The sequence below is a fragment of the Colossoma macropomum genome, unplaced genomic scaffold, assembly GCF_904425465.1.
Source record: "Colossoma macropomum unplaced genomic scaffold, Colossoma_macropomum, whole genome shotgun sequence".
Lineage (NCBI taxonomy): Eukaryota > Metazoa > Chordata > Actinopteri > Characiformes > Serrasalmidae > Colossoma > Colossoma macropomum.
The window spans coordinates 30,139,312-30,154,020 of NW_023494789.1; the positions used below are offsets into that span (position 1 = coordinate 30,139,312).

At 38.2% G+C, this 14,709-nt stretch overlaps 2 protein-coding genes across 6 annotated transcripts; one reads left to right on the plus strand and one right to left on the minus strand.

Moving 5' to 3' along the window:
• The first annotated feature begins 3,552 nt into the window (after positions 1–3,552).
• On the plus strand, positions 3,553–5,612 carry ghrl (ghrelin/obestatin prepropeptide). 4 transcript variants are annotated; one of them, XM_036570885.1, is made up of 5 exons: positions 3,553–3,643; positions 4,332–4,468; positions 4,643–4,732; positions 5,278–5,389; positions 5,476–5,612. In XM_036570885.1, exons 2-5 carry the CDS (start codon positions 4,355–4,357, stop codon positions 5,478–5,480), a joined length of 321 nt encoding a protein of 106 aa, XP_036426778.1. In that variant the 5' UTR covers positions 3,553–3,643; positions 4,332–4,354; the 3' UTR covers positions 5,481–5,612. The 4 variants fall into 4 exon arrangements, with proteins under 4 accessions (XP_036426778.1, XP_036426779.1, XP_036426780.1 ...); XM_036570886.1 differs by having other exon boundaries at positions 3,587–3,643; positions 4,313–4,468; XM_036570887.1 differs by having other exon boundaries at positions 3,593–3,643; positions 4,318–4,468.
• A 2,163-nt stretch (positions 5,613–7,775) lies between these two features.
• tatdn2 (TatD DNase domain containing 2) lies at positions 7,776–14,578 on the minus strand. 2 transcript variants are annotated; one of them, XM_036570859.1, is made up of 7 exons: positions 13,410–14,578; positions 12,678–13,008; positions 12,137–12,499; positions 10,463–11,509; positions 10,201–10,328; positions 9,929–10,112; positions 7,776–8,151 (listed from the first exon to the last, which is right to left on the minus strand). In XM_036570859.1, exons 2-7 carry the CDS (start codon positions 12,996–12,998, stop codon positions 8,011–8,013), a joined length of 2,184 nt encoding a protein of 727 aa, XP_036426752.1. In that variant the 5' UTR covers positions 12,999–13,008; positions 13,410–14,578; the 3' UTR covers positions 7,776–8,010. The 2 variants fall into 2 exon arrangements, with proteins under 2 accessions (XP_036426752.1, XP_036426751.1); XM_036570858.1 differs by lacking the exon at positions 13,410–14,578 and having other exon boundaries at positions 12,678–13,349.
• Positions 14,579–14,709: the final 131 nt, after the last annotated feature.

The following is a 14,709-nucleotide window of genomic DNA, read 5'->3' on the forward strand; positions in this document are numbered from 1 at the left end:
TTGGGACCATATTGCCATATCCTTCTAATATATCTAAAAAATGTTTTAGACCTGAAATCTATTCCAGACTATGGTGAAACAGCATCTCAGGGAGTGTAATCATTTGGTGTAATGAGGGAGCTTTTAGAGGTTCAGATGTCTGGTGTCTACCACCACTGTGAAGAGTTCTGACTTTATAAGATTCTCCAGAATGGAGTGTTTCTGATATCCTGATAATACTGATATCCTATTAATGTGTAAAATATAATAATAATAATAATAATTTTTAAATATGCTAAGCAATACAAAATCAGATAGAGGTAAAATTCATTTTTCATGTAATCTGTATCAACACTGAATATTTCTTTTACTTGCATTAATTAACTCTTCAATCACAGCACAAAAAGTCAGTTACGAACAGTTACAAAACAGGTAAAACCAAGAACAATTCAAAAACTGTATTGAATATGAATACAATATTTATTGAACACTTAACATTTAGCGCCTTTTTGTGTTTTCCAAAAGTGAATTATTAACCCTCTGTGGTTTGAAGAGCTGTAGATGACCTGAAAGAAACAAAAGGAAAGAAAAAAAAATCATGACTGAGAAACTCAATTAGTTCATAATTGTATGTAATCAGGAAGTACAGTGAATAGCACTGAGCACATGTTTAAGCTTTCACAAAAGAGCTTCTCAAAAGCATGTACATAGTATGTACGTACAAGTGAATTGGTAGAAATTTCTACAAAAGACCAGAGCCAGGAGTATAAATAATGTTCTTATTTTATGATTTGACTTAAATTAAATAACTGAAAATGGCAGTTCTTAATTTTGTTCAGGTAACCCTTAAGGGCTTGGACTATGTAGGAAAATCTGATTTCTGTATTACCATCCTCTCTGAGGAATAAAGAAAAAAGAATAAAAAGTTCATATTAAGTTGGTGCTTGCAGATTCTGTGCTCCCTGCTCTCCTATTTCAAATCAGGGGCACCAGTGCTCCTGGGCAAAAAACTTAACATAAAACTCTGATGAACCTGTATATCGTTCACTATAAGTTCAAACCAGGTTGCAACACAAACATGTATCTCTCCCGGCGTCCGCCTCCGCGGTCTGATGCAAGATTGAACCATCGGATAGCATGTTTGGAAATGTCTTCTGTGGTGTTGCTGCTCACTTTGCATTTCCGTACAGTTCCTATGTGAAAACATAAGTAACTAGATATGCATTTCCTGAAGGAAATACCAGAGCTTGCAAAGCAACAAAATAAAAAAAAAGTGTGAAATGAAAAAAGAAAACAATAGACAGATAGACAGACTGAGAGTTGTAGATAGACAGACAGATAGGCAAATAGTTGTAGATAGATAGACAGACAGAGTTGTAGATAGATAGACAGACAGATAGACCGAGAGTTGTAGATAGACAGATATACAGAGGGTTGTAGATAGATTATAGACAGACAGAGTTGTAGATAGACAGACAGAGTTGTAGATAGATAGACAGACAGAGTTGTAGATAGATAGACAGACAGAGTTGTAGATAGACAGACAGAGAGTTGTAGATAGATTGTAGACAGACAGACAGACAGAGTTGTAGATAGACAGACAGAGAGTTGTGGATAGATTATAGACAGACAGACAGATAGTTGTAGATATACACAGAGAGACAAACAGAGTTGTACACAGACACAGAGAGACAGAGTTGTAGATAGATATAGACAGACAGACAGATAAAGAGTTGTAGATATAGACAGACTCTCAATTTGGCTATTAAGCTTAGGAATTGGGACAATAAAAAGTAAAAGAAATGGAGACAAACTTTGTGTATTCAACATGCAGGAAAATGGGTAATGCAGTTTCATTTGCATACACTATACTTGCGAAAGAGAGAATAAAGAGCCTTACCTTCAATATTCAGTCATCTCCATACAAGACACAACCTGCAAAAATAAGTAATAAATCATGATTAAAAACAAATAATGATTAACTGAATGCATGTGTGCATTACTTTTAGTGGTGTACAACTTCATTTATCACTACAGAAAGCATCCTTTTGAAATGTACATCTGTTAAATTTCCTACATATTTCTTCATATCGTACATACTTCTTCACGTGTGTGTACCTGGCACAGAATTTACTGCTTTAACAAGCTTTAGCAGTGAATAAAAATGAAAAATTCTTTCTTTGAGTAACTAAAAATAACACGTCCATTATAATTTATACTCATTCAGACAAACATAACAAGGGCTGTGTGACTACCAAGTTAAATAATTAACTTATATCTTAAATAAGTACATTTCAGCTAACGTTAGCTTGATAGCTACGTTACTGATAAGCTAACCTAGCTAGCTAGCTAGTACAGTAACTAGCAAAGTAAAGGCTAATTGTATTTGTATCTCTAGTAACGAAAAACAAAGTTATCTGGATATTAACTCGTGTTCAAGATTAGTATTCTCACATTGCCAGAAAAAAAGCACCTTGCCTCTGTCGTAATAATGAGGCTGAAGAGTCTTGTTAGCCAGCTTGTTATGTGAATTTTCCGTTCCACCTTAAACGTGATAGTATAGTACCTTTTTCTGAAAGTGTAAAATAAGCATCACACTGAACTCTCTGTACCAGTTAAGATGATCTGAACATTAAAATGCCTTTGGGAAATTGGGCCATGATTAGTTATTAGCTGCCCTGTATTGTGCCTCAATCTAAAACATAGTCTGGGCTGAAACACTGTGATTAGGTGGGCTATAAGCTAAATAAACAGACATATGCACATGTATTGGGTTTGGTGATATCATAAAAAAGTGAATTCAATGTATGCTGTCTTTGCAGCTTAATGTCCATACATGAACTGGGGAGTAAACTGTACATTTGAAACATTACAATGTTTACATACTACATCAAACTCTTACTTCAAAAAAAATGAGGAAATTCGTTTTTTATTATTTGGGCCCTGTAAACATTTCTCACACTGCTTAATGTGTTTTGGTGTATTTAAAGATAATTTATGAAATACATGATCTAGATACAGAATGATAAATATTATGTACATCTATGACTGGATGATGATCTAAGATGAATGCAATAAAGCAGCCCTAATAACAAGCCTGCAAGCCCCAGATTTCAGCACAATGCTCATCTTCAGCTAACACCCACTCAAACAATGGTATGACCTGTGTTTGTAAGAGGCTAAAACATGTTCATAGTTCAGGCACAGCGCTATTCAAAACAAATAAAGCAGCTATGTAATAAAGACTACTGTATGCATCCATTAAGTGTTGAGTTTGTATGTTTAATTCTGGGAGATTATCAGCAGCAGAACTATGTCACTCTAATTATCACGTCCGTTACACAGTGGTTCAGGAAGAAAAACTTTCCATTCACTTCACCGACTACCTCATATCTATTGCTAACGTGAATGTGGAATTGCAGTGTGCACTCTCTAAATGACCAGTATCTCTTATCTTTATAATACACATACACACACATACAAATATTTAAAAAACACTATTAGTGTCAAAAATATTCACCACATTAAGGGACAGGGACATTCCACTGTGTTTGTTTTTACAGTCGTCTCTCTTATGAGTCCTGATAAGCAGCAGCCTATTTAAGACTGAAGCCCTGTGTAGAGTGAATTGCTGATACCACCATCTCGTTCTTCGCTTGACCAGGTAAGACACACATCCACATGGTACACATACTAAAACATACCACCTGTAGAGAGGTGCTTTGTTGCGTACGTATACAGCCACCTGTGTTTTAGAGTGTGGCCACTAACGTGAACAAAACTTTGTATTTCCAAAATGGTAATTTCATAGGAGAAGGAAAAAACTTTTTAACTTTAATGTACATCAATGAAACAAGACTAGTTTTATGTGTATACAAATGTTGGTCAAATGACATGTTTTATTGGTTTTCTAAATAAAAATAAATACACATTCTGAAAAAAGTAGATTTTAATGCACAAATATTATTCATTTATTTACGTTTTAAATTTTTTTTTAATTTAACATATTGGGTACACACACACACACACACACACACACACACACACACACACATATATATATATATATACTATTAACACACCACCACCATGTCAGTGTCACTGCAGTGCTGAGAATGATTCAACACCCAAATAATACTTGCTGTGGTGATCCTGGCCACTGAAATACATAGTTTTATACTCTTAAAAATGTTTAAACTCATACATACATGTATACATATTTATATATGGATGTATGACTTTCAACAGTCATTGGATTATACTCATAGCCAGCTACCGCAGACTGATCGTTCCAAAACTGCTGTACGCATTTTGTTGTCACTTTTCACTGGAGGTTAGCTGCTTGGTTTCAGGAGATATCAAGAGCCTGCTCAGGATGCCATGCCCAAATCGCGCAGGTCATGCGATATTGCTCCTCTTTGCTCTGTCCCTGTGGGCTGAATGTGTTATGTGTGGCTCCAGCTTCCTCAGCCCCACCCAGAAACCACAGGTGAGGTACATAAGGCACATGTATGACAAAACTCTTCTTGTTTGTTTGTGTGTTTTTGATTGTTTAAAAGTGTGTGCGTAACGGCATAATAGGAATATATCTTGTTTCGTGTGTAGCTTTCTAGCTGTGTTTTAGAGATGATGAGATGTTTTAGCCAGTAAGTGTGTATTTTAGGGTCGTGGAGACCGAAAGCCACCCCGACTGGGACGGAGGGCTGCAGCAGAGCTAGAGATTCCTCTTCCTTTGGAGGATAACCATTTCATGGTATGTATATCAAACATGCTACATGCCAAACCATGATATACAGTTGCATGCAAAAGTCGAATTTCATGTTTTGCTGATTTTCTAAGTCAAAGAAAGTATTTCTTCCCAAATATTTTAAATTGAAGTAAAGTATATAACTCAGCATGTCATTAATAATTAATAATTATTATTAATAATAATTAATATACTTAGTAAGTATATGCACTGTACTAATCTGAAAAATAATTTCAAACTTTTCAAAAGTAACCTTACAATTTTTTCCCATTGTAGCCCAAAGCAAGAACAGAACTAGAACTAGTAGGGATAATAGTAATAAAAGTAGTAAACTTTCAGTATACTTCCAGTACACTATGTAACATGCACTTAATGCAATTAGTATACTTAAAAATGCTCTAAAGTAAATTAAATGTATTTCTGTAAGGGAAAACAAAGTTTTACCATTCAGAACTACAGTTAAGAAAAGGTGCATCAGGATATTTATGACACATTATGCTAAGGGACTCCATTTAAATGACTTTTTTACTCTTTTTCCATGCCTATCTTAGATGAGCACACCTTTTCAGCTGGGTGTGTCTCTGAGTGAGGACGAATATGAAGAGTATGGCCCGATGCTACAGAAGATTCTGCTGAATGTCCTGGGTGATATGCCCCCTTTAGGTTTGTTCTAGTTGTGATTTCTTCTGTCGTAAACACTAATTCTGAAACAAAACTAGAAAAATCTTTTTTTCCCTCATTTGTTTCAGAGTGACCAAACTACCAGATCTTGAAAGGACTCCAACTCCTACAAGTTACTGTCAGAAAATGCATCAACGAGTGATCATTTATTAACTCAGTTGATTGTTAAAAAATGAATAAAATTCTAATTTGAGGAGCTCTCTAAGCGTTGTGTCTGTGTTTTTTTTCCCCAAAGTTGTTTGTGATTAGAAATTAAAGCGGAATTCCACTGATTCAATCGCTGGGATGTAAACAAACTCATGCAAAGTTTTTCATGGTCTGATGAGAAATGGTTTATGGTTTTTTGTAGAGAAACGTAATCTGATTTCTTTACAGTGGTGGTGACCACTGTAGGAACCAGGTGTCACAATGTCTACACCACAAATGTGGCCATTTTATTACTATCCAAAACAATAAGTGAACATACATGTGTCTTTTAAGTTTTTATATGCAATGTAAATAATGGTAAAACAGAGGTAACTCTAAAGAAAAGTTTTCTTTGGGTACTATTTTGCCTTACAATATAGTGCATGTACCTCTCCACCATGCAATGATGACAATATCTCAGGCATCAGAAAATGTCTTCACAACCCAGGGCCGTCACTAAAGGTTCATTGATAGGGGGCTAAGACTGTACTAGGGGGGTCTGGGGGCATGGTCCAGCACAACACACACATGGTCCTAATGGCACCAAAATGTTTATAATGCACTTTTAGAGTAGCAACAGCCAGAAATGTCAAATACATCAGCGTGTTAAGTATCTCACAAAATGGTTATTTGGTCAAATTGGCACACACTAGATCTGCCTCTTCATAGTTTGTATTAAGCACAGAGCCAGTATAACAAACACTATATCCATCCACTTACAACAGGCACAGACCAAGCAAAGGTACTGAAGGCAAGCAGTGCTCTCTCCTCTCTCTTTGACAAGCTGCAAGGTCCTACACATATTATTCAAACACACAGATTATACATCAGTCTCAATTGGAAACAAACATTATTTTAGCTACACTGTTAGAAATAAAGGTTCTGTGCAGGTATATTTTTCGTTCATCAAGGTAGAAACAATATAAATGTTTTAAGGTCCTATTGTGTACCATAAATACGTTCTTCCAGGTGAAAAATACATATTTGTACCTTTTCATAACCTAATGTTTTAAAACAACAATAAAATTAAAAAAGCCTGGAGACGAGACGGGGTGTGTGCAGTCAATACAACTTAGAAAATAATATTTAATTATAGTACAACTTTGTTCACTGACGAAAGGTACTGAGATGTGCCTATGAGTGTACTACCCCAGTTACAAGAGGGGTGCCCCAGTGACAGTTTCCTACCTTTCTCTCTGAGAATGTAGCTGGCCAATTTAACACGCTATTGTGGAAGCTAGCTTGCTGATCTGTAGATTTGGTAAATTAATAAATAGAGATGAGATGAAATAGAGATTTGTCCTTTTTCTAAACTATGTTATGCTGCCGTAGCTTATTTATTCAGATAGGTGCTTAAAACTTTTTTGAAGAATTTTCCAAAATGTGGCTGTTCATCTCTAGTTAAACCCAATAACTATGGAGGGAGCAACATAGTTTCAGCCATGTAGTGTCGCTCCATTGTACTTACACAGAATACATCCAAACAAATCAATTCTTATTTAAATGTCATATCTTTCTTCACTTTCTGTGTTGTTGTTAAATCTACACGGAAATATTACCATCTGGGATAAATTCTCTGACTTGTTGTTTAGAATGTACTTTAAACAGTATTCACTGAACAGTTAGGTTACTGTGAATTTTTTTTTTATTAATCAAAATATTAATTTTCCTTCATCTAAGAAGTGTGCTTTAGTTTTCAGGTTAACCTTCAACATTCCTCACATTTACTGTACATGACTACCCTACGTGCCCTTGTGAAATTGACACCATCAACATCTCACAGCTTCTAAAAGATACACCAACAACTGTTCTTAAATGCTTATTTGTTTCTATGTTTTAATATATCTATATTTTTTTAAATATTTTTATTTTACTTTATTACTGACTTTTGCAGTGACATTGAAGTCTTTATGATGTGGTTTTTTTCTTGGTGGAAAAAATTTAAAATTAATTTAAATATGAACAAAATGTAATTGCTGTAACATTACATGTAACAAATATGCACACTATATACATCACCTTCAGGACAATTTTATTGGAAAAGAAAGGAAATCTGGTATTTTATGTTTTGGAAACATACACAACACTATCACATGTATAGAACCATACAAGTGCAAGAATTCACATATTATCAAAAGGTAGAATAATATCTATAAAGGATTTTAACAGAACCATTTTAAAGTTAAAACAAACTGACGGTAATACGGAAATAAAACAATACTTTTAACAGATTTTCCTTCTCATAAAGAAACCTATTTGGCACACACGTACACATTACCTATTAGTTTAGCATACAGATTTGGAGAGATTACCATGGTTCTCATACACACACACGCGCGCTGGTTGATGGGCGTTAGGATATGATCAGTAGACTCCGCGGTAACAGCCTTCAGGCCACGAATGCATGGCTGCTGTGGTCACAGGCTGTAGATGTATGTGGTGTTCTGGCGGACGGTTTGGAACACTGTGGAGAGGAGCTCTCCCTTCAGCAGGCTGATCTCACGCAAAGTGTGTATGCCCATCCCAGGGTGAGCAAACCTACACATTGCCTTGGACACCTAGAGAGTGACAACAATGAAGCGTTTACACAAACAAATTTCAACCAAACACAATGACCAGGAACATTAAAATAAATACATAAATAAAACACGGACACAGTGTCGCCGACCCAAAGCACTGCTCTTATGAAACACTAAACGCTACTTGAGTGGATTAAAAAAATGCTTATAGACAATCTTCAGCATGGTAAACATAAGGGAGTGAGTGAGTTATAAGCCAGGTCCATGAGGTGCTTCACACCTAAAAATGCTCCGGCAGTATTGTACCTATGTACCACACACCAGGCTTTCCTCCATGGCAGGCATAGGAACGTAACCCTAGAGGCCCAGATTACTGTAGCATTTGGTGATTTCCTGATCAAACACACCTGATTCAACTTATCAGGTAATTGCCAGGTGTAGCTGGTGTGTTAAAGCAGGGAAATTAGCAAGCTGGACTCTGGTCTTTAGTTCCTCAACCCTGCTCTATGGTTTCAGTGCCATGGCCCTGAAACTTTAGAATGCACTATTCCAGTCTCAACTCACAACCTTCTGTTTACACAAAACTATTCTTATCTTTCTACTCAATTTTATTAGGGTTGGGCTGTATACTTTTTTTTACTCGTTCAAAGCGTCTACAAATAATACTGCAGTATACAGCAGTACTAGCGTTTTACAAAAAGTGTAAAAACAGTGTTAAAATGCATCAGTATTGTTTGCTAAATAAGTAAATACAGTGCATAACATTCAATCCATCATTCAAAAAAAGTCTTGACATCTACAGTATCTCACGACAGACGGTAAATATTAAATGATGCTGCTAACTAGGAGAGAGGAGCTAGTTAGCATTAGCTTAGCTAACACAATAACAGTTCTGCTCAATACAGAACAGGTCTTTTATTAAAGCTACACTAACACAAGTTTAAATGAATGACTTCAAATCTTAGGGAATGCAAGTCAAGCATCTAATGTCAGAGGGACAGAACGGTGATATTACATTTGTTCAGTGGCATTTGGATCTTTAGTCTACTAGCTAACCTAACATTAGCTTAGAGAGCAGGCTACAGATCCAGTCAGTCCCACATACCACAGTACAGGCTCAGTTCCTGCTAAATGATGATCAAATTACATGTTTAGAGGGTAAAGACTCACATTTGTCTGTGGTGTTGGAATGAAATCTAACATGTTCTGTGATGTGTGTAGCTGTAAGCTGTCACTAAACCACTGCTGCATAGTATTTCTAAGTTATTTCCAGAGACATTAAAAAATTTCCTAGTCCTGATTTAGCAGTACATCAGGTGGAAAGAGAAACCACAACCAGCATGATACAGCCATGGGAACAATTTGGCTCTCAGTGGAGGTGAACAACATCTGTAAAGCAATTAGAGGGTTTTCATCTCTGGCTATGATAGTTTTCAGGTAAATCTGGCAGAGTGGCAACCCCCTCCTCCGCCAATGAAATGTAAATGGGTGGAATGTGGTCATTTTGCCGTTTGCTTGATAAACATGGAAGAGAAATTTGACTTTGTCATAATTTTGACAGACAAATGCTGTTGTCATTTTTTATAACACCGAACATGTTATGCTAAAGGGAGATTGTATCGGTTGTAATGTTATGTTAGTGATGCTAATATAGTTAGAACTCTGCATGAGGTTCAAGCACCTAAAATAAGGCTGCACGGCTAGCTGTGTGAAAACATGTTTCCTGGTTTCACACTCCTTGGAGGGAAACATTTGTTAGTTTACACCCTCAAATATGTGAGAGAATGACCAAAAACATAAGAACACAAACAAACACCTGTCTAGGCAGGAAGTATGGTGCGTCAGTCTCCATTAGGATGCGGTTGAGTGGGATTTTCCTCACTGCATCACGGGCCTCTACAGCGTGAGGGTATGTTATCAGAGCGGTAAACCCCACGCACAAATTGGAGAACTCACTCAGGAATGGCTCGATCACAGAGTAACTGTTGGTGAAACAGTGTCTGTCTCATAGACAAACAAACACAAAACATTAGAGAATTCCTGTAGCTTATACACAAGTGTACACAAGGTGTTTCTATGAAAACAAACCTGTGTATCTTGTAGTCTCGGGGAACAAACTTCTTCATGATTTCCAGCAAATCATCATCAGCATCACGGCAGTGTATGACCAAAGGCTTTCCTAGAGACACAGCCAATCGCAGCTGCCGCTCAAACACCTGCACACAAATGCATGTACACTGCACACTTAAAAAAAGATGGTTCTTCAAGAGTTCTTTAGTTAAGACAATAGTTCTCTTGAAACGAATATTACCAAAACCCTTCTAAAAAACCTGTCTTAGTGTTTTTATACCTCTTTCTGTTTGCTTGAGTCTGTAGAATTCTTATGCGAGTAATCCAGCCCTATTTCTCCGAAGGCAATGGTCTTTGGGTGGCGCATGGCTCCCATGATGCTTTGCTCATGAGTGGTGTTATACTCCTTGGCGAAGTGTGGGTGGCACCCAAAGGCACCCCATACTAATTCCTCTCCCAGAAGCCGCTCCCAGATAGCTTCCCTCTGCGTAATCCTAGGGTTGCAGAAGTCGGCTATGCACCCGCCAAATTCCACAGGGAAACTGCTAGCATATTCATTCCGAAAGCTCTGGAAACTTCCCTGGAAGCCCAACTTTGCATACAGCATATCCAGGTGACAATGGGTGTCAACAAATCCCATAGTGCTTGCCTTTGAGTGGTCAATGTCTGACAACCAGAGAGGCTCTGAGCCCAATGACATCCTACGGGTGGCGCAATCATTAGTAAGTGATGTTCTTGAAGCAGAGAGCGTGTGCACGTCTGAGAATCTGTGTCTCATTACAGGAGAGAATTCACACAGTCCCTTTGGGAGTGGGGAAAGAGTTTTAGTTCTGGCAGCCCAGATGGGCAGGGCATACGGGTCTGGAGATATAGAAGCCTGTCTGATTGGCTGCTGTAATCTAACACCCCGTCCCAAGGCCACAAGTGAACTTTTAGGCGGACATACAGTTCTGGAGGTTGAGGAATCAGGTGTTACTGGAGGGTCTTGGAGGGTTTGTCCTGACGACAGAAGAAACTCTCTCCAAGGCTGTGAGGGTTGCCTTGAGGTCTCTGTACTTGTAGGAGTGGAGGAGGTGTGGTACGGGGTCACATTAATCCATGGCATACTAAATGTGGATTGTGGGGGCAGCATGAATGCTGGAGGTGGGTTAGGCACATATTTCAAAGGAGGTAGGCTTTCAGCACCTTCTATTTCGCTCTCTTGCTTGCACTCTACCTTTCGCTGGGTATGCAGATCCAGAGACTCATCCTGTGAGAAGTTCTCTACCTCAACAGGGTCCTCAACATCTGACCAATCAGGAGATTCATCACCTTTCAGAATGACACTCTGCAGAGTGAGATAAACCACACATAAAAATCACAGTAAGTGGATTAGTGCCAGGGCCACCCAAATATTCAAAAGAACCAACACACTAATATTTGAATTTTTAACAGTAAATATGGGCAATATGGAAAAAGACTGATGTGATTATACTCATACTTGAATTACATATTTATGATATGCATAACAATATGTAAGTCTTTTGAAGTTTGACAAATTAATACAGACACAATGGACCATTTGTGCCACATTTAAAATGCTTTGAAGTCAACCTGAAATCATATTTTACCTTTTTCACCTTGTTAGTTCATGTTCCTGATCACATTAAGCATGTTTCTTGTTCTCCAGTAATCTCAGACTAAAATGAAGCTACAATTGTCACCTCTAAAACGTCATCTGCATTTGATATGATTTCCAGTTCACGTTGATGTTAAAAGCCAATAACAATAGTGTACATGATTTTGTATTCATTTCAAATACTCCACAACACGGCATCTAATTAACCAAGGATCAGTTATGCTCTCTTGAATTTTAACTCAAAATCTACCGACAACAAGACATAACTTTAGACAGCTACATCATCATATTTTCATGTCTCTCATTTCCTAATTTTTCTGTTCTTCTTCTGCTTACCCGAGTGTCTGTTTTCACCACTTTCTCTTCTTCATCTGAGTCTATGAAGACAACTGGGGTGGGACGGTGGTCTCCCGTCTCGAGTGACACAGATGATGTCTCGTCACTGAATGAGCATCTAGGGTAAGTATTTTCCTCTGACTCCGCCTGTGCATGTGTGCCAGCGATGCATTTCCTTCCCAAGAGCCTTTGGACACTGTCCTCGGTCGAAGGGGCCTTCCGGTCACCAGACACGATAGCCTCAGTAAGTGCTCTGAGGTAAATAGCCTTTGACCCCTCCTCTGGAGTTCTGTCCTTGCGCTTCATACTTGGAGGGGTTGCTGGGGGGCCAACTGGGGACCGCTGTGCTGACGGTGCATCTTCCTGAACATATACACACACAAATAACTCACACAAGTCACTGTCTACTGATATGATACGTAATGTTTTGCATGAGGTACAATGCTTCTATGAAAGCTTTTGGTGCTTTATTCAAGTTGAGGGAAAAGTGGTTATTACAAAATTAGGCTCACACAGCTCAATATAAGTACAAACCACTTACCTCAGCAGTCATAGCTTGTTTTTGAAACAGTTTGCGAGGACCACTGGATAAGGAGCATGCTTTTGGAGTACACTCTTTCTTTGAAGGTGTTGCCTGTCTTCCTTTAGGTGTGCTGAGCTTTATGCCTTCTAGCTCTCCTAGATCAACTGACCCAGTAGACATGTTCAGGCTGGAGGAACAGTCTTCACTTGATTCATCAGACCCAGGATCCTCCCAGAGCGTGGGCCGAGGCAAGCCTACATTATTCTTCTGGAACTTCCTAGGTGAGCTGAATGCCGTACGTAGCCAACCAAACTTCACCTTTCGCCTTTCTCTATTCATTATGCTGGGGCTAAGAAATGGAGAATGAGGTTTTTGTGAGAAACATATCAATATCAACACACAAATTCAATATGCTTCCACTGTGATAACTGGCAGACTTAAACATATGCCCAATTCAGACAGAAATTATTATTACACAGGGCTTCCTAGCAATTGTAGGGATAATTTCTATGATATTAGCTGCATGGAAGAAAAAGAAAAAAATCCCATTCAAATTCAAAATTCACATTCAAATCTATTTAGGCAAAATTTTCATTTCAACACAAATTTATTTCATGCCACATCCCAGTAACTCTTTTTTTCAGCAGCAAAAAGTACTGGCAATCACATTTGGCATGCACACAGACCATTTTTAAATTTTCTTTTAAAATAAATTTATTTAGAAACTAGTTCTATGAACTATTGCCAAACCTCTTTGCTTTATGCAGATGCAGCTCCTGTTGCCTGTCCACCCTACAGGTACACTGTACACTCTCTGTGCCAGCACAACAGGCACAAAACAGGACTTAGTGCAGCTGTAAACAGAACTGTAAATACCATGGGCCAGTTTCCTAAAACTAAACCTGCACTGAAAAGAATTTCCAATGGTGATTCACCACTGGCACAGCAGTGTAAAGTTAGTTTAAGACTAGGCTTAATGTCCAGGAAACGAGCCCTAAGGATTACATTTTACTTTTCCTGTGAAAGTCATTAATTGCACACACAACATGGACAAAAACATGAATCAAGGATTATGCAAGCAGGAAGGTCCAACGTCAATGATTTACTTTAGACCCTGCCATAAAAATGGACTCGACCGGTGCGAGGGTCGAGGAATTCAACATAAATAATAATAATGAAATACAAAGAACAACCAATTGAACACTAAAAATACTGCTTTTTTAAAAAAATACTCAAGAAATACCTATTTCTGCAACTTTAACATTTACATGAACTAGCTAGCTATCCAGGTTAACGTACTGGGTTACTTTTCCACCGTTAGCTAGCTAATTATCGCTAACGTTAGCTAACCTAGCTGTGTAGGCAGTGATGGATTAAGTCCACACATTAACTTGCAGCTTAGTTAAACCACTTATGCTTGTATATTAAAACAAACGTTTGTATAAGGCTTTTACTTGTGCACATAACCGCCCGTTAGTGAAGAAACAGCTACAGTAAAACAGTAATAATGCTGCTGAGCTGTTGGTAAACTCCGCTAGCTCGTTGAGGTCGGTTACCTGGCCGCTGTGCTAAGTGCCCGACAGCCGCCCTTCCAAACCACGATGACCTCTTATCGGACTAAACCGATGACACTCAGAGGTTACAGAGACCACAGTATGTTATCGATCTTGATCGACCCTTTCTCTTATATGGTTCGCAATATGATTAGCCACAAATAACGAAGAATTTGCAAAGGCATTCAACATTGTTGTATCAGTTGTCTGGTCGAACCGGCCCGAACCTTCACCTCTGCAGGCCTGGTTCTCTCCAGAGCTTCCAGACCGGGCCGCACCGCTCTGCGCTCAGCGGCCACGTGTGAGCGGCACAACCTCACAAGCAGAGAAAACACTAAAAGACTCATTTTTACACTATTATTTTTTTCTCGTTTCGATTTATCAAGTCGTAATTAATATTTTGTCAGGAAATGTCCATGAACAATAGCACTGAATCAGCGTTTTGTTCTAAGTGGCCTAAAGAGCATATCCTTAGTATGAGCATAAACATATGAATG

Coding starts and splice junctions, on each gene's coding strand:
- ghrl (XM_036570885.1), top strand. CDS start 4,355: ATGCCATGCCCAAATCGCGCAGGTCATGCGATATTGCTCCTCTTTGCT. Junction 4,469..4,642: donor GCCCCACCCAGAAACCACAG/GTGAGGTACATA, acceptor TGTGTATTTTAG/GGTCGTGGAGACCGAAAGCC. Junction 4,733..5,277: donor TGGAGGATAACCATTTCATG/GTATGTATATCA, acceptor TGCCTATCTTAG/ATGAGCACACCTTTTCAGCT.
- tatdn2 (XM_036570859.1), bottom strand. CDS start 12,998: ATGAATAGAGAAAGGCGAAAGGTGAAGTTTGGTTGGCTACGTACGGCA. Junction 11,510..12,136: donor TGGTGAAAACAGACACTCGG/GTAAGCAGAAGA, acceptor CTCACTCTGCAG/AGTGTCATTCTGAAAGGTGA. Junction 10,329..10,462: donor ACTCAAGCAAACAGAAAGAG/GTATAAAAACAC, acceptor ATTTGTGTGCAG/GTGTTTGAGCGGCAGCTGCG.